The sequence below is a fragment of the Phoca vitulina genome, unplaced genomic scaffold, assembly GCF_004348235.1.
Source record: "Phoca vitulina isolate PV1807 unplaced genomic scaffold, GSC_HSeal_1.0 scaffold24, whole genome shotgun sequence".
NCBI lineage: Eukaryota > Metazoa > Chordata > Mammalia > Carnivora > Phocidae > Phoca > Phoca vitulina.
In genome coordinates this window covers 14,692,396-14,718,217 of record NW_022589727.1, presented here as the reverse complement: position 1 = coordinate 14,718,217, position 25,822 = coordinate 14,692,396, and the positions used below count along the sequence as shown (strand labels likewise).

Here is a 25,822-nt window from a genome sequence, read left to right as displayed (position 1 = left end):
CACTTGATTGGGTTAAGGATGGACTTTTAAACAAGTGACGTTTAGAAAATAGATCACGTATCTAGAATTTTTTTTAAGTGTTCAATTTCTACCTCATACAAAGGAATTTCCAGGTGAATTAAAGAGCTGAATAAATGCAAACCAATAAAAAAACCCCGAAAATATAGGATAATAACTTCTAATTTACAGGTGGGAAGACCTTCTCAAAAATCTACAGTTGAAAATACTGAGAGAGTAAACCACATAAAACAAAAATTTCAGTAAGTAAAAACACCATAGACAAATTTACAAGATTAGTAAAAGACCAGGAAAAAAGAATGCATTTAACAAGGTCTTAGTAATTAATTGGAAAAGCCAAGTAATTCAATAGGGAAATAAAAATAGGCAGTTCAAAGAAACACAAATGGCTAATACACATAAGAAAAAAAAATCACCACTCTGTCTCATTAGTAATCAGGAAAGTCATAATTAGCCTGAGATATCTCTTACTGCTCATCATAGTGGTAAAACTTTTAAACATAGTGTAATGTCCAAGATTGCTGAGGATGAAGGTCCATAGGTTTTTGCACACAGTGTTGGTGGAATGTCAATTGGTTTAGTCTTTATTAGGGCAACTTGACTGTCTCATTAAAATGTAAAATGCACATATTTTATCACGGAAAACAACCCACTACACAGAGATTTTAGCACTCCGTACATTTTTTTATTTTTTTGTAATGTTGCCGAAGAGATCCAAATCACTAGTAGCAACCTAGGAAACATGTTTCTGGATGGGGTCCATAAACCACGTTCACAAATATGGTTTTCAAGGTTTTACTACATCACGTGGTGACAGTCATTTCAAAGTACTTGAAACTAGTACAGTTGCCCAACTCAAAGACTACCTTCCAAAGAAAAAGAATAAGGCCTTGGTTAGATTGTCTTACATTTTGTGGTTACTATTTTGAGCTGCATAAAATCCTCTTGCCAAAAGAAGGAGTTGCTGGCTTTTAGAAAACCTCATCTACTTTTAGCTAAAAGTCAATTTGAAACGACATTAAAATACTTATAATTTTGGTCATATTTAATTCATTTCTCTCCACATTTTTTAATCCAGCAATTCCATCTCCAAGCATCTCATTTACAGAAATACCCCATGCAGAGATATGGCAAAGAATGTTAATTGTAGCATTGTTTTCAGGAGTGAAAAAACTTGGAAACGACAAATTACTTAGGAAGTGGCTAAGTTAACCGTATGTCCATATTAAGGAATACTAAACAGCAAATATATTTATATATAAAATATATATATATATATGCTAACATGGAAAATTTTCCAAGGCACATGGCTTAATGAAAAAGGCAAGTTACAGAAAATATGTAGTACACAATCCCACTTTCATGAAAACCAAACACAATAGAATCTTAATGGAAATGTGTGTGTAAAGATACTTATTAGAAAAGACTAGAAATTACACATCAAAGAGCTAACGAAAGTTACCCTTTATCAGGGTCGGGGTGGCGCTTCCACTTTTTATTGGTTTTTTTGTTTGTTTGTTTAGAAAAGTGTTTTCACAAAGGAAATAGAGTCATGTATGACTTCTAGCAAAAAGGGGAAGTTTTGAAAAATATTGTTTATAGTATTTACTGATTGTGCATGTATGGAATGCTTATTATTAATGCTTAAAATGTATATACATATTAGATACAATCTGTGACTCTATATCAACAATAAGTAAGTAATTGGGAGAGTGTTTGTTTACCTAAATGAGGCAAATTTAAGTTCTGCGTTTGAATTAAGAAAAATAGTTCGGTATTCATTTTAGAGCAGCAGAGTGGTACAGACTAAGAATCCATTTTTAAAAAAGACCACACTAAATTAGACTAAATTAGCAAATTTAGTAAGTTTCATTATGGAAATTCCCAGAGGCAACCTCTGGCATTTAATGATTAGAAAAGTAACAAGAAAGTATTGCTTTCAGACTGAATCAATAGAAAAGTGAATTTCCCTAATATAAAATAATCTTTATGTTAAGCAAACAGGCACAGAGCTAATTGGAGGAGGTATATTGTATAAATGTTTTTTTGAATTGTACAGAATAATACAGTGTGATAATCATCACTAAGCAAATAGAAAATACAGTGAAACTTTCTTCAAGTCTCTTAAAATTCACTTCTGAATCATAGTGGGATGCATTCGTAATTTTACAAAATGTAGTAGGATCATTTCCCTTTTTGGTTCTCTGTGGCTATATAAGGCTAATATTGTTCTGTATACTTAAAATTTGCTAAGAGATTTGATCTTACACACACACACACGCACAAAGGTGACTATGTGAGGTGATGGATGTGTTCATTAACTTGACTGTGGAAATCATTTCATAATGTATCCATATATCAAATCATCATAGTGTGGTTCTTAAATATATACAACTTTATTTATCAATTCTACCTCAATGAAGCCAGAAAAAAAATGGTAAATGAACAGAAGTACCAGGGTATAGTTCACTAAGTACAGAAAATGGCTTCAATGAATTACCTGAGATACTAGGTTTTCAGGGCCAGTCCTGTAACTTTTTTTTACCACGGTTTTCCTAACGCTGGTGCTCTAACGGGAAAGGCCCGTTACAGTCGCTGTGACCACAAGCTTGAGCAGAAAGGAATGAAAGCATACGTGATATGAAGAAGTACACAGAGTTCACTGAAGTTACGAACATCATTTGTAAACCAACAGCATAGTCTCTTCCTGATGCTTTTCTTCCGGGCAGTTAAGATCCACGGTGATTCCATCTGTCGCTCACTGGACACGGCTGCCCTGCTAAGGGTTTCGATGGCGAGTGGTACAAGAACAAATAACGTACTTTGGTAAAACTGTTGTTCTCCACAGAACTCCTTTACTTGGGATTTTTGCAACAAATTATAGCAGCTCAAGTAGAAAAGAAAAAGTTCAAACCAGTCACCAGATCCAAAATTAGCATTTTATTCAGAACGCTGGGGTCAGAGGTGTATCATTTATATTCTGGTACACAATACAGAGGCAAAGCTGGTCAGAAGTCTCTCCAATTTAAAAGCTTGGTTTTTTTTTTTTCATTTTTTTTTTTTAAAAACACACACTTTGTAATGCCTCCAGTGTCAGGCCACCCCTTTCTTTTCTTTCTTTCTTTTCTTTTTTTTTTTTTTTGGTACAAATTATGTAAAACATTTGTGCTAAGAACTTTTCTCCCTCCCCAAACAAAAAAGAAAATAAAAAATAAAAAAAATTAAAAAATTAAAAATTGAGTATTCTAACTACAGCTCAACAATTGAATCAAATGTCACTTTGTTTTGTAAATACTTTATCCATAACGAAAGATATAAACATGCAAAAAACCTGAATCCATAGTCCAAATAATACATACACATGTTCTGAAGTTTCTGTACTTCTCCATAGACTATGCCAATAAAACATTATGTACACATACCATTTTTACAGTGAAGTGGAAAAAATACAGTAAATAAAAAAAGTGTACATGGATTAAGACCAAAATGTATCTAACATTCTAGTTTATGAAAAAATTCAATTTTGCTACAAATTGGTGATATGAAAACTCCCTTTATTTGCAACCAGCTGCGTAAGTTTTAAGATTTTAGTGAAAAAAGAAAACTAAAGTCTAAAACTAGAAGTAATGTACATTTTCCAATCTCATGGTCTCATCCCCCAAGATAATAAAATCGCTCCATGAGTTTTTGTTTTTTGTGTGTTTAATTCTGTGTTTTAATAAAAGCAAATGCAATGTAACAAAAGCGTATTGAAGCATATCATGGTTTAACTTACTACTCCCACCACAAAATATCTTGTCTTTTACTTATCGTTTCAGAAATCAGTACCATTAAAGCCTTAAACATAAAACTAATTCCAATCTGAAAAAGGTACAAAAAGGCACATAAAATCCCAGTGCTTCTGTACTGTAAAATTCAAGTGTAACTGAGCTCAGTGTTTTTTCCAAACAGTATTGGATCACTGATATTCCCTCTGAGCCCAGATTGGTTTGCAGCCTATGCAAAGCCTCCAGCAAGCACTGTGCTAGTAGACTACAAAGTTAAAGCCTAGCTTCTGAATGCTTTTTGGGAATATCAGTTGAAATTGTTTGTACTTGTCCAAAAACCAAGTTCACCCTGAAGTTCACTCATCACCTCCACCATACATGTCAGCAAGTTTCTTGAAGCGTGGCCCCCAGTCATTCAGGTAGTCATAGTCCTGCTCGCCGCCGCTACTTGAGGAATTAAGGGAGCTCAGGGACCCAGCAGTGGACCCACTGCCTTCATAGTCAAAGACTAAGAGGGAGTCATATGGCGGAGCTGTGGGATCATTGTCAGCAGCTTTAAGGCCCTACAATTTGGAAAGACAAAGAAAGAATGGAGAGAGGGTTACAATCGGCAAACCACACGCAGATCCCAGGGGTCCCATGTTTATAAGTTTCCACCTGCAGACCACAACATTTTCAACCACAGAAATTGGGGTTATCACCGTTTGAACGTTGGACAAAAACGCACTTAGGTCTTTCCTCTGCAGGAAAGAGCCCGAGGAAGTCTAGCTCAGTGAGGCCAAGACATACAGTGGGAGGGGAGCTGATTGTGGAGATGTGCTTGACAGGTGGCAGAAATGAGTGGCCAACTGCTTGAGGCTGAGAAGGAAGGATCTCGAAGTCTGGTAATCCATCTATATGACAGTGCACTGAGTGAGTAATTACTGCTGGAATAAGTTACATGAAATAATACAAAGGGCTAGGAAATCATGTTATACACGTGGACGCTAATCCAGAGTCAGAGTCAAAGGATTCTGACAGCGAACAGGTTGAACAGGAATTATACATGCCAGGCAAACGCAGGGATATATAAGAGTGCCATATGGTCTTTGCCCTTTGTAATCTAGCGTAAAAGGCATTACTATAGTAGAGTGTGAAATAAATAATAAATAAATAATAAAACTACAAAGTCTAGGCAAAAATCATCAGAATGCTAAAAAAAAAAAAAAATCCAGACTAGCACTGAGAGCTAGGAGTTCAAGGAGGAAGTGGCATATTTGACCTAAATTTGGAAGGAAAAAGAAGGATAAAGGCACCATGGGCTCATCACCGTATCTGCCCTGTTGGCACTCAATGAATATTTGTCTAAAAAAAACTTTAAAGCTTAGTTAAAAATTTCTTGCTTTGGAACTTGAAGAAAGAAAAATAAATGTGGAGACATAATATTTTAAGCAACAAAATGGCAGCTGCTTGACTTCCATCAAAAACAAGAGAGAAAAGTACACACTACCAGTTCTCCCATCCCAAAGTCTCTCTTACCAACCATCCTAACCATTTAATTAAACACCACTTTCCCTCATGTCTGGTTGGACTACGTATAACCCAGAAAAGCCAGTGTAAAATAAAATACAGCATGTTTTCTGCAAACTACTTCAATGTATAAAACATAAATAATTTTTAGAAAGGATTTTATTTATCATATTTATAGAATAAGCTACCGGGCAATTTTGCTAAGGCTGAAAATCACAAACTACAATTTCTCAGAAGTCGTAATTCCTTTCTGTGGTAGACCGTGTTACTGTCCTCAATGATGCACTATCCTTTCCTTGTAGGTGGGTCAGATGCCCACACCACCACAAATACCTCCCTGGAGCCAGAGTTCACTTTCTAAACCCACTGTCAGGCTTGGCTACGGGCTGGCTTTGGCCAACACAACGTCAGCAGCAATGTAGAGAAGACTCTGTAAGACCTCTGTCCACCAGTCCCTTCTTGCTCCCTCTCCCAGGACAATGGACTGCCCCAGCTGGCAGTTTTCCTCCTGCCTGGATCCTGAAACACAGAAGACATGAGGACCCAGCCATGGCCAGCCCAGAGTGAACACAGAATTTGGACAAGACGTAAACCTTTGTTATTATAAGTCAACAATACTTGGCAGTTGTCAGCTGCTGTAGCCTTAGCTGGTAAAAATCAAACAACGCACCTTCTGTGTTTATTTACTCAATTCAAGATGTAATTATTGAGTATGTGTATTACCATGTATTCTGCTTAGTGGTGGGGACACAGCTATTAAGAAGCTAGACCCAACACCTGCCCTCATGGAGTTTATATTCAAATGTTAGCATGGGCCCTTTTTCCTTTTCCCTACAAAATCTAACAACTGCAAACGTAAGCAATAGGAGATTCTTTTAGTTCAGCGTGGGTTAACTTGGGTCCATACAAGAACCAGACCCGAAAAGATCTGAGGGGAAATCAAGAAGACAAAGAAAATCCTGGTAAGGAGAACAGGTTTCTGAAGACAAATGCAGGTTTCCTGGGCTATCAGAGAGTAGGGTGCTCATGAAGATGAAACCTTCTGAAAGCTGAAATGGCAGAACGCAAAGAAGCAATTACCATTCACTTATATAGGACATCTTTTTGAGCATTCCCAGACCCCAAAAATGGCTCTGAGGCTTTTCTGGTGCTTACAACACATGTTGCTAACAGATGCACACGATAAATGGAGATGAAGCAGAGATGCTCACTGCCACAGTTCAAAGCTACGCAGCTGGATGCTGAGGCGCTGAGGGTAGTTCTGGGGAAGGAGCCCGGCGGGGTGCTCCCGCAGCCTGGGGTGCGTGCTGCCTCTCTAACAGCTCCCTGCAAGACAAAGGCTGTGCGCTATTTTTCACTTACCATCTTTTTTTTTTAAAAAAGCAAAACCTGTCTTTGGATTTCCTTGGTGAAACCAAGCACTGATGTAGGTCTTCCATAGCAGTAAAGCAGTGGAATGCGGACGGATGTTTGAAAAGCAGGGTGTACCTGCATTAAGTTTTCATTATGACCTTAAATGAAACTGCTTTCTAATGTGCAGAACAGAGCCAATGACCGAGGTCACCATGTTCAGGTCATCTGCTTTTATCATGATTCGAAATTTAAATAGAAATACATGCAGAGCCCTGCCCAGTCTTTATGGTGTGAGCACCAAACTGGAAATATGAAAAGGTTAAGACTAAAATTAGTTATAAAGAGTCAGTGGCAGGGTGTTAAGTGTGTCTGGATTCAGTGGACAGGAAGCATTGGCCTGTGTTCACTATGACTTAAGGATGAACGGGGGAAGCTGTCTGGTCTTCACTGGTGTATAAAAGGACCTGAGCCCCTTCATCGCATGTCTAAGCCCCTTAATTCAATGCTTTAAAATAAGCGTAACACTGCTGATAATCTAGTCCCCTACTCACTACGAAGCTTCTAAAATATATTCATTTCTTCTAAATTTCTTTTAGCTCCTGCCCCGGTTTTTGGATCATCCTGGTCATTTTTGAATCTGTTTCCTCCCTTCCTTCCTTCTTTCCTTCCTTCCTTCCTTCCTTCCTTCCTTCCTTCCTTCCTTCCTTCCTCCCTCCCTCCCTTCCACACTGTCTCAGGTTTTAAATAATTAAAAAAGAGCAAAAAAACCCCTGAACTTTTCAAGAACTCTTAGGCAAGCCATCTTTCTAGGCTGGAAGTTAAGTATCCTAAGTCCCCTCCACTTGGAATAGCACTGATTTTTATCTGAGAATAAAATACGACTCTTGTGGATGAGGTATTATATAAATTCTGGGTACTATTTTGGTAATTCTAAAAAGATCCTAGTCAAGTTCTGAGAGACTGAAAATGACAGGCACACAAGCAGAATGAATGTGCAGGAGAAATCCGGTGGGCCACATACCCATCTGGTCCTCCCTTATGGGATTCCTTTATTCTTAGGTGTGGACACTATTTCACATGAAGTGTATGTGCTGTTGTCAACTCTACCAACTAACTGCATGTGTTTCTCTTCTCCACCTGGTTTAACTAAATCTAGAAGAGTAGGTGTCTATTTTGCCTTTCCTGGAGGGGCAGATCTTGAACTCTGGATAAATCTGAACTGTTTTCTGTAGTTTGAGGTGTCTCTGTAAAATGAAAAAGCCTGTGGCTCTGGCTGAATTCTTGCTGAGCTTGTATTTATAGACTTCTGATCCTATGCTTTATGGATGGAGATATGCTTTTATAGGAGCTATAAAAACCCATATTCTTCAGTGAGGGAACACATGAGGGATATAAGAGGAAAGAGGTCTTATCAGCTCAGTGCCACCTGCCTTAGTTCGGGCCCTCTTTATATCCTGCCTGGACCACAGCAAAAGCCTCTCTAACTGGTCTCCTGGTCGCCAGTACTATTCTTTTTTCTTTCATACAAACTACTAGTGGCTCTTCTCTCAGACATTATTTGAAGTCGCTCCCCCAAGTAAAACTCTGATTGCTCTCCCACCACCTATTGCAGTGTTTCCCAGATAAGGGAGGGGTTCCGCTGGGGATGGGTAAGATGATTTTTAATTGGTGCATGGGCACTTTAAAACAATTACCTCTATTAAAAAATGAAATGAAAAGTTCAAGTGAACAATAGATGAGGTGTGTGGACATGGAAAAAACTAGAAGGCATTACTTAAATGCCTGATGTTTGGGTAACCTACAGGATAAAGTTAAAACTTTAGCAGAGCATTCAGTGAACCTGGAGTGTTCATGCATCTTTTCCGTTTCAGCTATTCTCTACTCCAGTGACCACAACTAAATTTTTCACCAGATTCCCCCCAAATCTAAAAATGTCATGTTTTTGTGTACCCTATGTTATTTGTACCTTCATTTCCTGATAGCTAAAATGTGATTTCCTTTGTTTGAAACTTCCTCACTCATAATTTCTCATTTTATTAATATCCATCCATCCATCCATCCATCATTTAAAACCCATTAAAAATATCACTTCTACTGTATGGATTTTTCCTCCAATCATGACTGGGAGTCATTCTCATGGTCTCCTTTACTTTCATTATGTTTTGGTTACACTAGATTGTGACACCCTTTTCTGCCAATGATGTTGATATTCATTTCATATCCCACTGTTCACTACAGTGCCTGATACCCAGCGGGCATCCTAGAAGGTAGCTTGGTACTCCTCTCCTGGGCTTTGGTTCTCACTCATCACCTTGCTCATATTTATAGACACTCCTTTCAGAAGAAGCTAGAATTTAGGTTTAAAATACATGTGGACATAAAAGTATACTAGGTTTACATTACAGCGGAATTGTGTGACTTAACGCCAACATTACTATGTCCCTTTCTGAGAATTTCACTTTACTTAAAGCAAATTTTTTTGGAAGGAGAGGATTTTGTTTTATTTACAATTAGAGAACAGTAATCTGTACTAATAACTAATATGACACATAATAAGTAAGAGATTTTACTATGGGATGGGCACTATACCAAGCACTTTATGTGGATTATCTCATTCAGTTCTTACAGAAATCTTAAAAGAGGATTTTATTATTAGTCTCATTTTATATATACATATGAAAACTGGATATCCAAGAGGTTAAATCCAAGGACCCTGACTTTGTAGAGGGGAACAGAGCTATTAGGTGAGGCAGCTGCATTTGAATTCAAACAAATGCCCAACTACTCTATGTATGGGACAGAGATATTTTAAAGAGGACAAATACATTTAATAGGAGAAAAAAGACAAAAGTTCTAAGCTTTAGGAGTTCTGTGCAAGTTATTCTAGAAGCACTTCCCATAAGTTTTTAAATATCAATCAAAAGTTGGTCTTTTAACAGAAATAAGTCCTTGGTTTTGTATTTCTGAGATAAAGAAATACATAGGATTAGTAAAGTTATTGGAGGTATGCTAATATCTACTGTCAGGCTGAGATTAAATTAATTTGTTTTAACTTTTCACTCTCTGAAGGTCATATTTGAAAGCCTCAAAATAGAATGAAACTTGGTAGTCGAAATTAAAAAAATGTGTGATTTGTTTTACTCTACCTACCAGACTAGAAATATATTTTTTGATATTCAAGGCAACATTCATTGATTATTTAAATAAACAAACTAGAAAATGTTCTCATGAGCTTACTTATTCCTTACATTATAAAAACACTCCAGTTATAACTGCACCATACTATTCTTCCTTTGGAACATTCGGTACTGTGCTAAATCAAATAAGACCTGGGGATAAAGAAATCTGTTTGCATTTTACATGTATTTATAAAATATGCTTGAATTCTTTCTAGGTGTCCTCAACTGTTTTAAAACCTTACATGAATGTATTTTTTATCTGTCCAGTTACAGAAAGAGTAAGTCCATGGGTGTCTTAGATGCAAGAATCTACATGGTGTATTTGAATGTTACCTGACTTAGGCCTTTTGACAGTTTCAACCCTCTGAATTTTCCCACAGACCTGACCATCTCATCCCTAGACCCTCATTTTAGTTTCTTCTGTGACACCTTCACCTCCATAGACCTTCTTCCTATGTCCAAATGTAGGGCATTTCTAGTGTGAATGTTTGGTCTTCCAACTCGTCCACATTTCTCCATCTTACAATCCCATTCGGAATTATGGATTCTGTAGTCATTTAGGGAAACATTTCCAAATGTGATCCTTTGGTGCATTCATGTACTCACCAAACCAGTGGGCCCCACACTGCCCCCCAGGGACATGTGCACCTCTTCCCTTGGCAGCAGAAGGGGACCCTGAGATAGGAGTTATGAAGGAAGGTTAGTCCTGGGTACAATGGGATGTCACTGGATGGTGCCTACCCCAAACTCTGTGTGCCTGACCCTCCTTGGGTTGGTAAAGACTTAATGAAAGAACTAACGTCTAGAAAAAGAGGGAAGGGCATTCTACACAGAGAGGATAGCATGGGAACAGGTACTGACTTGGAATTACGAGCTGAGCGTGGGAGGCACAAGTCGAGTCCCTGTCCCTGGCCTGTAAGATGCAGGTTTGGGGGCAGGGGGCATTGAGATGAAACTGTAAAACCAAGGAAGGATTACACCCAATGGAGTCTGGCAAAGGAAGGCGTCAGATACTGGAATGTTTGCCTGGTACAAAGACCGTGCTTGCAGCAAAGTAGGGAGTACACACAAAGAGAATCCAGGTCTAATTTATTTTCTTTCTACATATTACTAGTACAAATATGTACACACAGGAGAGGTTCAATAGTTATTTGCTGAATGAATGATCCTAAACCAAGCTCAAGATCATTTCAAAATGAGCCATTTTTAGCCAGTGCAGACAATCCTCAAATTATGAACTGACTGCATTCTAGGAGTTAATTTGCAAGTCAGTCGTTTGGCACCAAGTTTTTCATAGAAGTACTGAAACATGTTCGTTATGGTCTCCAGCTACTTTTTAGGCTGAGCACTGTTCTAGGAAAAGGAAACTGCAGGGGCGCCTGGGTGGCTCAGCCGTTAAGCGTCTGCCTTCGGCTCAGGTCATGATCCCAGGGTCCTGGGATCGAGCCCCACATCGGGCTCCCTGCTCGGCGGGGAGCCTGCTTCTCCCTCTCCCACTCCCCCTGCTTCTGTTCCTGCTCTCGCTAACTCTCTCTCTGTCAAATAAATAAATAAATAAAATCTTTAAAAAAAAAAAAGAAAAAAAAAGAAAAGGAAACTGCAAATGGAAATTGTGACTGTAACTCTTTCTATTGTGGCATTTGAGGGGCTGGGTAACTGAATCTTATTAACTAGATATGCTTCTCTACCTACTGAAGAAAATCCAGTCCCTGTAAAAAAAATGAATGAACAAACACATAGACACAAACACAAAACATATGCTAAAACACAACTTAGAACAACCAATATCTTCATTTTCTGAATTTAGTCAGCTCCAGTAGAGTGAAGGCCCCAGACTTGGGTCCCGATGAAGCCCAATCAACTGCAAATCGGGTGGTACTCATGGCTTTACACCCTCAACACCTGCCACAGCACTCGGGTTCCTTAAAACAACAAAACCTAAGAGCGAGGCAACATACTGGATGCTGAGGTTACTCAAAGATGAACAAGAAATTACCCCCACCCTGGACAGCAGGCACATGCTCATGCAGGAGAGAGAAATATCAATGGTTACACCGCTGTGGCCAGGATTATCATGCAGGAAGTGTCTTGTGAACTCTTCCCAGAAGGATCAAAGAAGACCTCACATACAAGGGGGTGTTTGAGGTGAATCTGAAGGCTACGTGGGTGTTTCATTGATGGTTAAGAAGGTGAGGGCTTTGCAGAAGTTACATTATAGTCAAAATTGGGATGCTTCTGAGGAATTGCAAATAGTTCAGCAGGGCTGCAGCCCTGGAAGGAAATGTCACGGGGAAGAGGGCAGGAGTTAGACTGGGACAACAGTCTTATACATGAAGCCTAGTGCTTGACCTCTGTCACTGAGAAAAGAACAGTGTTATGGATGGACTGGAACCCCACAGAATACTGACGCTTCAGGGACAGGCAGGAACATTCAGTTAAGTATTTGTTGAATGACACCAAAGCTAAAATTCTTGCTTTAAGAAAGTCCAGTTCCTGCACTTCCCTTCAAAAGATTCACTCTATCTCGAAGCCCCACACCCACAGAGCTAACGAAACAATTTCTCATGACAACAAAATGCTAAATTAGAAATAAAATCATCAGGCACTCTTAAATATTCAAAAAAGATCTAGTCATAGCTATAAAATTCCTGCAAATCTCCTAACCAGGTCTCTATACAAATAACTGGAAAAGTCAGGGCATATTTCTGTAGATGAAGGAAGTATTGGCACTCTGTTGCTTTTGCCTTCCATCTGCTTTCAAACCATGACTAAAACAAATTAACCTATTACCTGTTTAACAGAAGTGAATGCATATGTTCAGAAAGCAGCATGCATTTCAGGAATAGACAGTAATGAAGAGTTGTAAAGGGAAATAAATACTCAAAGCTTGTTTCAAATCTTTTTTTTTTTTCCACAAATGATAACTGCATCTTTTTAAAAACCTAAAGTAGACTGATTATGTATATAAAATATATGACTACAAGGAAGCCCGGGAAATAAGAGTCTTATCAGCACGTGATGGAAGGTGATATATAACAGAAGTATTCCACCTTGTAGTGCACTGAGACCTATTCTGATCTTAGAGATACTGAGCGGCAGGACACGGCCAGAGAATGCGAATTCTGCCATAGAGTCGCAGTCGACATCAACAGGTTTTGCTCTCTTACATTTAACACTAAAAATTCAAAAGATGAATTGCAGTAAAACTATAGACATGATCAAAATAAGCAGCACAAATCATTTTACTTCAAAACGTAAGTATTAAATGTAGCAGAACTTGTGGTCAGTAATGAAATAAAAGAACGCCATAATAATTTTGACAATGGAAATCCTATCTGTTATATTCAACGGAGAATTAGCTGCCTCTTACAGAAGCTCTTAAAACTCCTCAACTAGACAAGTATTTAAATCACTTACATAATATTTAATTTAGCTCCTCTTCCTACTAATCTTATTTGATGGAACTCTAGTCATTGGGTAGGCACTGAATTCTCAACATTTGTGGGATTCAAAGGATACAGTGTGAGGAAAATGAAAATGAATTATTATTACATTCATCAGTGCTAATAAATGAAATTAGAATACACTATAATATTGTTAGTCTATTTATTACTTGTAATCTAGGGAAGGAAGCCTTTTGGAAATAGTGTGACTAATACTGATAATGTATATGAATGTCATTTACAAATACAGAATATTAATTGATAGATCTGTTTTCTGGCCCATCAAACCAATTATATCTGTCCTCCACTATTGAAGCCACATTTGCTTTAACACGAAGATAAGCTCGAGAAAATCAGGTGTGTTTAACGGACTACAGAGCTGTATTCCAAGCAATCTGTGGTCTACGTACAGCTGACGGTTAGCATAAAATAAACGTCCTTATAAAGAGAGTGAGCCTGTCTTTGCACCTCATTAATGAAGTCCCCGATGTCCCCAGGGTGCGGGGCTGCAGATCGGACCGGGTACTGGGGCTCGGCGTGGATGGGTCTCTCATCCAGTCGTCGGATTCCTACAGGCTTGATGGCGTCAGGTTCCACAGTATCGGGCTGCTGCAGCTGGCTCAAGTCATAGTCCTGCAAAAGACAAAATCAAAAACCCATGGTAGATGGGCATAAAGATGGAAAATTACAACCTTTGTTTTTAAACACATACCCAGAATGCATAGAAATGAGTGAAATTTAACATAATGGAAAAGTTGCCACTATGAGTTTTTCATGTTATGATTAAATATTTCTTTCACACAGCTCTTTCTTCTGTGCTTTTCATTTCTACAGTCTGTGCTCCATCTGCTTTCCTATGTTTCTCATCAGTTTCCAATGGAAAACAGCAGTGAGATAAGGCCCTACTATAAAATGACTAAAATCTGCCTAGAAGACAGAGCTATGCCACGGCAGCAAAGGTATTAACTCAGTGTGGGGTTCGAGACCCACTACCCTAATGTAGAGCACCTTCGCGTATTAGGTACTTCAAGTTGAAGGAATTAAAACAAACGAACAAACAAAAAAACCCCAGCAGAGTAGGAAGGTCACCCTAGCTCCCCTCATCCTTGCCCTTCTTCCTTGAAACAGGTCATAAAACTCCCGCGTGAAAGTTCCCCTCCCTGTACCGGGAGGAGGGAAGACATTCTTATCATCAGAGATAGAGACTTTGAGGCCAAGGGATCTGTACCAACAAACCTTATTAAACTAACCTTTATGTCCCTAATTACTTCTTCACCATTTACCAGCCCTCGCCCAAACCTTTGGTCTTGTCAATTCTTAGAAATGTATTGTTTCTTTGTCTAAAAGGTATAAAAGCTTCCCACCCTGGACACTTCGGGTCTTCATTCTCTTGTGAGGCTCCCAGGAACATTTAAAAGTTCAATAAGTATGTTTCTCTCCTGTTCATCTGTCTTTGTTTGTTTAATTTTCAGACCCAGACAGGGACCCTGAGAGGGTCAAGGAAGACTTTTTCCTTTCCTACAATGTCTTTAACATTAAAATATAATTTAAAAAAATGATGCCGATGTGTTTTCCCTAAAGAAAGGCATTAGTTCACCACGGTTTCAAAGCCAATCTCTAGTCCTCCCTCCCTTCAGTGGTCTAGAGTTGGCAAACTACGGTCTGTGGGTCTCTGTCAGACCCATTTCCTATTTTTCTCAAAGAATGGCTTTTACATTTGTAAAGGGTTATTGGAAGCAATAACAACAAAGAAGAAGAATATGCCACAGAAACTCTATGTGACCTACAAAGCCTTACTATCAGGCCTTTTACAGAAAAAGTTTGCCTATCTCTGGCCCCACGGTGTGAGGCGAGGAGGAGTGGATTTGCTCGCAGGGCAGCCCTGTGGGAATGTTCTGGAACAACAGCCTGTCCACGTTCAGACGGGCAGAGTAGCAGTGGTGAAGAAGGAGGCTCTGGGCACGGTTTGGGCCCTCAGAACTATTTTCGGCTTTAACATCAGCCAGTGAGACAGGAATAAAGAAGCTGACTGTAATGTGGAAATGTGTCAAAATTTTAGGTTTGGGCAAACGACTTTGTAGTTTTCAAACCCCTAAATTCTGATGATGTAAAATTCTCCAATTTAATGTGGACATTTACGGAGAGTGCAGATTTCCTGGGACTCTTCATAGCTCGGGCTTTACCTTTCTGTCTCACACCAGCTTAGCCCCGTTTGTAGTATCTCTGTGGTGGTTTTGATTGATTCAACACTCGAATACTCAGCCTCCACTGGCATTGGTGCTGCCACCTCACACGTGTCCCCCCGTAATCCTCTGATCAGCGCTGTTCACTGTTCGCCAGTCAGTTTTAGTATCCCCGTGTAAGAGCTGAGATCTGGAATCTCAAAGAACCCAAGTAACGAAGTCCCTGGTCCCAAATCTATGAGGACTCAGAGACAGGCTCCGACTCCAAGCATGTGAGACTTACTTCAAAGCCTCGCTCTTTGACAGTCACCGAGGAGAGTGAGTCAAGTCCAAGCTCCGAGGCCGGCGTTAAAGGGTAACAGACTAGACAGATGAGTGTGGAGGGCCAGGAATGTGAGGGGTGATGAAAATCACAGAGCAGACCAAGGGCAGGAAGGTAACTAGCATTCACACCCACTAGGTACCAGGCACTACACCAGCCTCTTGAGAAGTGTCTTCTCACTGATATTTTCTTTTTCTTAACTGAAGATTTTTTTTTATTTATTTGAGAGAGAGGGGGAGGAGAGAGAGAGCGAGAGCACGACTGGGGGTTGGGGCAGAGGGAAAGGACAAAGCAGACTCCCCGCCCAGTACAGAGCCTGATGCGGGGCTCTATCCCAGGACCCTGAGATCATGACCCGAGCCGAAGGCAGACGCTTAACCGACTGAGCCACCCAGGAGCCCCTCACAGATACTTTCTAACAAACCTGTGGACAATGTTTTATCATCGTCTTTCTAGGTGAAGAAACAGACTCAGAGCTTGAGTAACTTGCTTTCAGCCTCACGTCTAGTCTATGATTAGGATGGGAATCCAAACCAGGTGTGTGTGACTTCCGAACGTCCGTCTACCACGTAAGTCTCTGCTCGCTGAGACACTCTCATCCTGACCACCGTCCTGGAAACAGCTCCTTACCAAGAGGCCCGGCTAACCTAACCGCTGAAGGCACTGAGGAAAAGCCCCTCCTCTCAGGACTGTACACGGGTCTACGGGGCGTGAGGCGGGTACACAGGGCAGGACAAGCCAGTGTGGGATGTAAGCTTGGTATATTGCAAAGTATAAAATGCTCAGAGGAGAAAATCTTGTGTGAGGTTTCAAGCTTGAACAATCCGTGTTCAAGGGAGAAAGGACCCTTCTGGGATTATCAACAGAATGAGCAAAGGTTTGGGAATGCTGTTTTCTCTTGTCAGGATAGAGCATTTCAGACTATCCATATAAAACCTGAGTGAAAACATCTCGATCGTGCACAAATGTGCTCCGTTTTAAATTTTATGGAATTTATGAGCAATTTATAGACTATCTTGAAGACATACAATGATATAACAGATGTGCAGGCCTTTGAAATGCTAAAATGTTATACAACATAAAAACAAGGATTTATTTAGAGAATTCTGAGTGCTTACACACCAGAAGCATGTTTTTCCAGGTCATGTTTAACTGCATAGCTCCCAAGCATAAGAGAGTGGGATAAACCGTAAATAACTGTGCCTCCTGACAATGATTGGAGCTTTATATAGGAAGGGAAAAACAGATTGTAAGTATACTGATGACAGTAAATATTTTTATGCTGAGGGTGTAAAATATTTTATTAGAAGTCTGAATTACATGAAATTAAGTAATTGAATCTTATGGTTAAGGACTGTCTTTTTACTTGGTGACAAACTCCTTGATACTCAGTGTCTTATATGATAATTCCATATAGGAATACAGAGGAATTTCCTTGGCATAATTAGAGACAAAAGAGGCTTCCTTACCTGGAAAGAAACTGTGCTTCCTGATTGCTTATATAGCTCCCACCACAAGGTTACAAAGGGGAATGCATTTTGACTGGCCAGCAGTGTGGTAAAAATTTTCTAATAAATTGCCGACATTTAGACATAGGGATAGTTCCCCTGAAAATTGGGAAGATCTGGCAAAATAGAGCTTAAATTCTGACATAATTTGCTAAAACTGACTGTAGCTACCTCCTCCAGACCAGGACAGCATCTCCACCTGGACTGCTTCACTTATTAGGGATATATATATATATATAAACAGCATATTAATTTATAGGTTTTTTATCTTTCCTTTGATAGCCTTTTCCTACCACTTTAAGAACCAGAGAGCAGCAATAGCCTTCAAAGGTTTGTAGTCCTGTTCAGTCCTTTCCACCATCAAAATGGCAAGCCCGTAGAAAGAGCTCATTAAAAAAATGTGTTGAATAAAGTCTCAGCGATGATATTCATGTCAGATGTTCAAAAGAGCAACCAGTTTAAGAAATGTGCCTTGGATCGCATTACATTCCATAGCAGTAATTCACAATGGGGAGGGACAGAAAGATCGCCGATCCGTCGCTGAGATTCATTGCCCTGGTGAGTCCCCCACAATGATGGAAACGTGTCATGTTCCTCAGCTGTGCTGCTATCAAAAAAACAGGCAGAAAACCACTGATTTACGGGAAGTTAGAAACTGGGTTAAAATGGGTGGCTTAACATTTCTCTGTGATGGTTTCTCCTGTCTATTACAAATAGGGGATATAAAAAAATCTGATAATGCTAGGAAGTAGGCAGAAATGTCTTCAGGTCACAGGGATGGGTTTTTCTGCCCACATCCATCTGTGTTATATGGCAGAGGTCCTGACCTGAGGGTCCAATTTTAAAGCCTTTTGATAAGGGGTCACTCTATGCAAACCTCCTAAATTATACATCTTTACAATCCCATAGTACTTTACTTAAACACACAAATTACAACATGTAGGATGAGAATTATAAAGACAATTACAGAGACCGAAAACATTCTCAAGGTCATTGGGTTCAGGGTCTTACTTCTGAAGATCACAAAGAAACAATCCAAGAAGAAATCTTTTATTTTGTTCCTAAAACTCTCTAGAGAAAAAGCAGATCTGAAAATTCTCTTATGATTGTCAACCTTTATTTGCAATGTTAACTTCCTAAAGAAATCTAATTTTCAAATGAAGGCGAAGGAAAATTTTGTTTTAAAATATTTGGAACATATGTTATTTGGTAACAACCATTAGAAGTAGGCATGGAATTATGGTTTTTAGAATATTAACACTGCAAGCAACTAAAACCCCCTTTTTTGGTCCATCTATGATTTAAAATGTCTTAAGTGTGATACAATTATGAGAGAGTTAGTAAAAAGTTAGTTAGCAGCTAACACTGTGGTTTTGGTTTTCTTTTCTTTTTTTTTTTTTTTTTAATTTTTTTATTTATTTGACAGAGAGAGAGAGATAGCGAGAGAGGGAACACAAGCAGGGGGAGTGGGAGAGGGAGAAGCAGGCCTCCCGTGGACCAGGGAGCCCGATGGGGGGCTCCATCCCAGGACCCTGGGACCATGACCTGAGCCGAAGGCAGATGCTTAACGACTGAGCCACCCAGGCGCCCCTGGTTTTGGTTTTCTTATTAAATTCCACTGACTAGCAATGATTTATAATTGGTTCAGTAAAGATATCATGAATCTACCCTAAGGCATTTGGTTATGTTTAAATAAATTAAAATGCTGCATCAGTATAGATAGAAATTCTGGAACCGAGGTAAAAATTTCAGAAAGCTAAAAAAAAAAAAAAATCAGAAAGCTTCATTGCTGGTAGCATCTATAGAATCGTGCAATTAAATCTGTCTTAGAGAGTGCTGAAAACATTCATTTACTGTTTCACAAGTAATTAAGAAGAGCCTACTGGGTACCAGATGCTATTTTCAGCTCAGGGTATGTATGAAAGAAGGAAACCAACCTTCACCTGGTGCCCATCATCCGTCAGGAATGTACTAGGTGCTTTCTCAAGTGATAACCTCACACACTCCCAAGCACAAATCCTTCCAAGTGGGTGTTGTTCTATTCCATTGATTACCGCAGGTCAGAGAGGTTAATGATTTGCCCAAGGTCACGGACTCAGGTAAGCAGTGTGGAAGGATAAAACAGAGACCACCAGAGCAAGTGAAATTTAAAAAAAAAGGCTGTATCTTGTTGCCCCAGGGCCCGTGAAGAAATGCACAGGACCATTTGCTGAGGTGGGAAATGTGAGGGGTTTCCCGTGCTAGAAGAGGAGTTCAGGGTGGTTATGCTAAGTAAGCTAACTAGGCACTGGGGTCTAGAACTCTGGCCTGTGCATAGCTGGTTCAAATGTGCCTCACTGAGTTTTAGTCAGAACTAGGATTCTTCATTTAGGTCCGACACCAGGTGGGCCTGCGTTGGGGGGGGCGGGGGGAGGTGCGCGCGGACGGGACGGGAGGCACTGAAAATTCCTGGTCCTTTATCAGCCTCCACTGAGGAGAAGAGTGAAGGAACAGAGCATCCTGCTTCCCCATCTCCTAGGCAAGGGCTGGTACAAGTGGAAAACTTTCCTTTTATAGCAGCAAAGGCAAGGAATTTCAAATTCCCATATAGATAAGCGAAACATTTTTAATGTTTCAAGACTGAGTGACTGAGAGAAGTAAAAAATACTAACGTGAAAGTAAATGGACCAAATTCTGAAGGGGGGAAAAAAAAGTTAACTGGACAAAAAAGCTGACTGTGGCACAAGCAAGAAACTCTTCAGACAGACACAAAAAGGAATGGAAGGTGGAAGAGAAGAACATTATTATCTCACCCTCTATAGCTCCTGGCATTAAAATAATTGAATAAAATAGTGATAAGGTCTCAACACATTACCATGCAACTGCTGACAAGTCAGTCAAATACCCTTGCAAGCTTTAGGTAAATGACGATACAACGTGATTTTCCTCCACAGCGAAATACAGTGATGATGGTAACTCTCTACCCAGGCAAAATGATGTGGAAGACTAAGTTGATTCTACGGATTATGAAAGCCCCCCCAAAACAAAAGATTTGCTAGAAGCTTTTCTGGTTTGAATCATGAGCCTAACAGAGATAAAATAACTCGGGGACAGCTGAAGGACCTCTATTCTCTGCTTTCATAGACATCGTAATCTCACTAGAGGGCCAGTTTCCCACTTCCCACGAGGGACGCAGCTGGGTCCCCATGAAGAGGAAGCGCATCCATTGTTTCTGCCTCATGTTTTACAGTTAATGTTGCCTCGCCACAGCTTCTTTCAAAATTCTCTCAAAATTCTGTCTTCAGAATTTTGAATGAGCTGAAGTTTCACTCTTTGGTGCAAAATGATGGTTCCGCTGCTGCAGAAACTGGCGTTGTTGAAATTTTATCACCGCTTACTTCCTATTGTAAAATTATGGCATATTCTCTTGGAAAAATGTTGCAAATACAGTTACATTAGATTTGATTCAACAAATACTTTTCTGGAGAGTCTCTTAGGTTGCCCATAGAGCTCTTAGTCTAGTAGTGTCTTTTAAAAGAATGCGTTCAAAAATGATGAAACCTGATATAATGCGTATATAAACAATTACAAAAATATGGAAGGGGAAGGTGTAAGCTGCTGGAGGAAGAAAGGATGTGGCTGTGCGAGGCCTGTAGGATGGAGCAGAGTAACGGCTTCAGAGAGCTGATGTTGCTCCTGCCATCTGACATTTATTTTTTTATACTGTTTGTCATTTCCCACCCTTTCCATGCAATTCAGTTATGGCCCTATACTTCTTAGCCCGCTCAAGCACGTCTGTCCGGGAGACACAGAGTATACTTTCTAAATACATCTTCAGGCCACGTTCCCACCCCAAGCTCCAACTTCTTCTGACAAAAACAAATGTCACCATTCAGACAAGATCAAACTCATCCTGTGTTAGCCTGACCTAGTATTCTATCTTAGAGGAAACCTAAAAATAGGGAGTCAAGAAATGAGAAGATGTGGTTGGGAATATGGTGACAGAGCATCAGAAATCCTTCTCCACTTTAAGTCACATTGTTTTGGAATTTCTTAAGGAGAACTAATCATTGTTTAAGATAAACATGCATATAAAAGGAGCGTACTATGGCGATTGCAAAAGATAGAGTCTGAAATCAAAATGCCTTGATTCAAATCATGACTTCACCATATCCAACTGCATGACCTTGGGCAGGTTCCATAAATGTCCTGTGCTAACCTTAAGAGTGTTCAAACTTTGGACAAAACGCTAATGAGGGTTCCATATTCTCTAGCCACTCAGGGGGTTAGTTAGCAAAGCTTTTCCGGTGAGGCCCTGAGAGTAAACATTTTAGTATCTTTGGGCCATATAATCTCTGTTATACGGTCTCAACTCTGCTGCTACAGTGTAAAAGGAGCTGCAGATAACACACGAACAATGGACAAGGTGCATGGTTCTGTCCTAAGATAACTTTATTTATAAAAACAGGCAGTTGGTGGATCTGGCCGGGTGGCAGAACTCTGGCAAATGCCACTTAATATCTTATCTTTTTTTTTTCTCCCTGGCACAGTGTTAACACATAGTTGGCATTCAAAATCTTTATCACTGTTATTACCGGGATATTGATAACTTCCTATTCTTCTAAAACTAAATACAGTAAACTTATGATTAGTCAGGAAGAATGAATATTAAAAATGAATTCCAGAAAATATTTTGTTCCTTCACACAAAGTGACAAGAATTGCAAATAAAAGGTCCTGTGCAAATCATGTGCACATTAAAAATACTTCATGCCCTGTGGGGAACGAACGGGCCCTGACCAGGTGAGAATATGCCGCCGGTAGCCTACCGATGTGTGTCACCTGGTGGTAAGAGCTTTGAGAACAGCTTGCACGAAGGGAATGACAATGTACTAATCCAATCCCTGGTGAAGCTCTCCTCTTGTGAAATCAGTATTGGTCTTTGAATAACTAACATATACTCGTATTTGCAGGTGGGTATAGGTGGACGAACAACTTGAGAACATAACAGAGTGTGCTTCAGCCAACAATAAAATCTCCACAGTTGTGGAATGGTCTCCAAGTTGTGTCCAGATTCAAACATGTCAGTTTGCTTACACAGCAGAAAGATTTTGTAAAACAATTATCTCAGAGAATCAAATATACCATGGTTAAATTATATAATTTCATTCTCTGCTTGAGACAGAGGGCCTGGGTTTGTTGCCCACACCGGGGTTGGATCCTGAGACTGGCAGGAAGTGCATGGAGACAGACCCCGTGGCTCAAGCAAAGATCCCTTGACTCGGGGAAGTGGCTCCTTGGTCTCAGGGGCTTTCTTGTACCTGTACCCCATCCCTCTGTCTAGGCATCCAGGCTGGATTTAAAATTTTAGCTCCTGTCATCCAGACTGTATACTTGGACTTTTTTTTTTTTTTTTGTAATAACGTGGCTGTTCACATTGCTTCTCCAGATTCTAACTTTATTAATGTCAAAACATGCTCAATTTTGCAAGCCATGTTTAACCAATTAACTGAGTCTTACTCTCTGCCTGTTCTAAAGCTGGATTACCAGTGGTCTTCTGAGAAACTGTGGCTAAGCGCCCAGCCTCACTGGTCCTACCAGCATCACCTGCATGCTACAAGTCAGCAACACCATCTACGACATCCATCATATGACCACCAGCAAGTGCATTAGGAGTTTGGCCTCTCAAGCCACATGGACCTGGGTTTGAACACTGGACTAATAGCAGCATCTACTGCACAGGGTTGTTAGGAAGATTAAAAGAGAAATGCAAACTAAGGGCACAGCACAGAGCCTGACACTGAACAAGTATGTAATGAGTGCTAGCATTTATGAATGGTATCATCACCTCCTGAAGACATCAGGGATTTCAAAGAATGAAAGGCAAGTTATCATGGGCGTACTAGTTCAATTAACCCTGTAGACAGACTTATAAAAACTAAGAGGTTTGGGAAGAAGGCCCAAAGCACGAACATTCTGTGAGCACCTCTCAGGCGCGAAATGTCCTAGGTACAGGAATAAAAAATGAGTAGGAGAAATCCCTGCCTTCACAGAGCTGAAGGTCGGGAGCAGGACTAGACACAAAAGCTCAAAACAAAGCAGACATGGAATGCTGTGGGTCACAGAGCAGAGACACTTGATCCAGCTGGGATTCCAAGGGAAGAGGTCTTGAGATGAGTCTTGGGGGCTAAACAGAGATGCTGGTGAAGACCATGGACTAAAGCCAGGAAAGTGTGAAGTCACATGTCACGGGTACAGAGGTACAGGCGTTCAATCCTACTGCAGCTGAACATGCAAAGGGGAGGGGCCATGTGAGGAGAAACTAAATCATCAACCCTCAGAGTCCCCAGTCCTCAAAGCCAAGTCCCAGCTCATAGGAGCTGTGGGTTCTTACTCCTTCTCAGGCACCTAAATTCCACTAAACGTGCTTCCTGGGCCATGGAGATTCCGGGGATCTCAGCTACAGAAATACTGATACTGATTTCCACAAATACCCCATCTCAGGCACCTAAATTCCACTAAACGTGCTTCCTGGGCCATGGAGATTCCAGGGATCTCAGCTACAGAAATACTGATACTGATTTCCACAAATCACATAAGAAATAAATTTCATTAAAAAAAAAAAAAGGCAATGGTCACTCATACAGCAATTACATCTGGATCTTTTGGGTTTTGAAATCCTGGGCCACTACCAAGAGCTCCTATCATCACTCCCTTTATCCTGAAATCGCATGTGATTTTTTACATGTGCAAGTGCTGGTCCCTGATCAAGAAGACTTTAGGATCCCAGGGAGCACGGGGAGCATCCTGCAGGTAAGGGAAAGCTGCCCTCCCTGGTTTTTGTGAGCCTTACGTACAGCGTCTCATTTTCATGAGCTGTGGACCTCCTGTACACCCCCTGTGGCCCCCACCTCCTTCCGGGATATCTGCAGGGGTCACAAAACAATGCACGTGAGCTAGCACTCTACTGGGTGGGTCCTAGGAGGGAACTCTTCTCAGACAACCTCAGAAAAGATTCTCTGAACTCAAATACCTAACAGGGTGGGGCAGAGACTTCCAGCTGGTCACCGAACTCATTTCTTCTTCTTACTAGATACCTAGGGAACAGAGAATGGAAGTCACGTGCGCCACGCCCCATAAAAATCTCCCACAAGTTATCCTCCCTGCCCTTTGGTCATTCAGGGATTGCAGGTATGTATGGCTGGGGTGACCCTGGAAGCCACATGGAGTACAGTGGACCTTCCCTCCCCACCCCTAATTCCCGTGACCTGAAATCCAATGACCACGAAGTAAGTGAGAAATGCATTTCAATCAGGCTTATGTCACAGAAATTTTAGTTTGTTACAGCATCTAGCCTATTTTAACTAATTCATCTGGATAAATATATTTGTGGTGAATCCACTTTCTTTTCCTCTTTTCCTTTAAAAACAAAAACAAAAACAGTACTACAGGAAATTGTTCCATGGTTTCAGAGCACTATGGTATCTTCTCCTTGTAGAAATCTGTTTTTTGTTAATCCAATGTCTAATAATTATTATATAATTTAATCAGAGTCAGCAAAAATAGATTTCTATAAAGGATTGGCTTATAACTTAAGTCAATAAAGCTGGCCTGGGATGAAAAGAAGAAAACAAAAACAATTATCAGAACATGTCTGCTCTGCTTCAAGAGAGAAGCCTCTATTTGGTTTGCAATGTTTGCTGTCAAGGCCGAATGCCGGCCATGTTTCTAGATCTTTCAACTTTTTGGATAGGCTTCGGAGATCCAAAATTTATGGGAATTTTTTCAATTTCTACACCTTGCAAGCTAAATAAAAAAGTCCAGACACAACCTCCTTCCCCACCCACAGTTGATGAAATACGACTTTTAAAGTGACAGGGAATCCAGCTTTCAGACATGCCCCCCAAATCATCAGGGTTGACGTCAGGCACTTCCTCTGAGAGCTCAGAACCATCTCTGATGCGAAGGAAAAACTCTAGCTCGAGAGTAAGACTCCGAAACTTAAGAAACCAAATGTGGGAATTCAGATAAGAGTCCTCTCAGTCCTGGAATGTGAAATCTCCTGAGCCCAAGAAGTGCTGGGCCTCTTCTGAAGAAACCGAGAGACAAAAATCTAGCTGATTGTGATGATACACTCTGCAGCAGCTGTGTGGGAAGACAGACCTGGTACCCAGGGGAGAGTAAGGACCAGGAGTCCAAGAGTGAGCAAGACAACACTGACGTGGAACCTTTAATTAGCCACTCACCCTTTCTGTCAAGACCCCCTCTGACCAGCGTCAACTTTAACCTTAGATGAGTTTGTCTGTGGAGAAGAAGCCATGGTCCAAAAGATCCCAGTGTCCACTCACTGTCACCTGGGAAACCTCCCCACATGGACAGCAACATCCTCTCTCACACATCCAGAGTTCCCCATAGGAGTCCTCCAGCCCGAGACTCGGAATGGGAAATTTTCCAAGTCAAACTTTAAGAGCCGAGGAAGCTGCTGGATGTCCCAGAGTCCATTTCAAGGAAGGGACATCTTCTGATAAATTCAAATGACATTCAGAAAGGCGCCGTTTTAAT

The 25,822-nt window shown here is 40.4% G+C and overlaps 1 protein-coding gene across 2 annotated transcripts in view; it reads right to left on the bottom strand.

The window, feature by feature from the left end:
* Positions 1–2,411: 2,411 nt before the first annotated feature.
* Positions 2,412–25,822, bottom strand: part of CDH2 (cadherin 2) — a 209,298-nt gene continuing 185,887 nt past the window's right edge. For both annotated transcript variants that reach the window (XM_032421278.1, XM_032421279.1), the window contains exons 15-16: positions 13,738–13,902; positions 2,412–4,348 (exon numbers count right to left, since the gene is read on the bottom strand). In XM_032421278.1, coding sequence (XP_032277169.1) covers positions 4,142–4,348; positions 13,738–13,902 — 372 coding nt within the window. In that variant the 3' untranslated portion in view covers positions 2,412–4,141. The remainder of the gene's footprint in view (positions 4,349–13,737; positions 13,903–25,822) is intronic.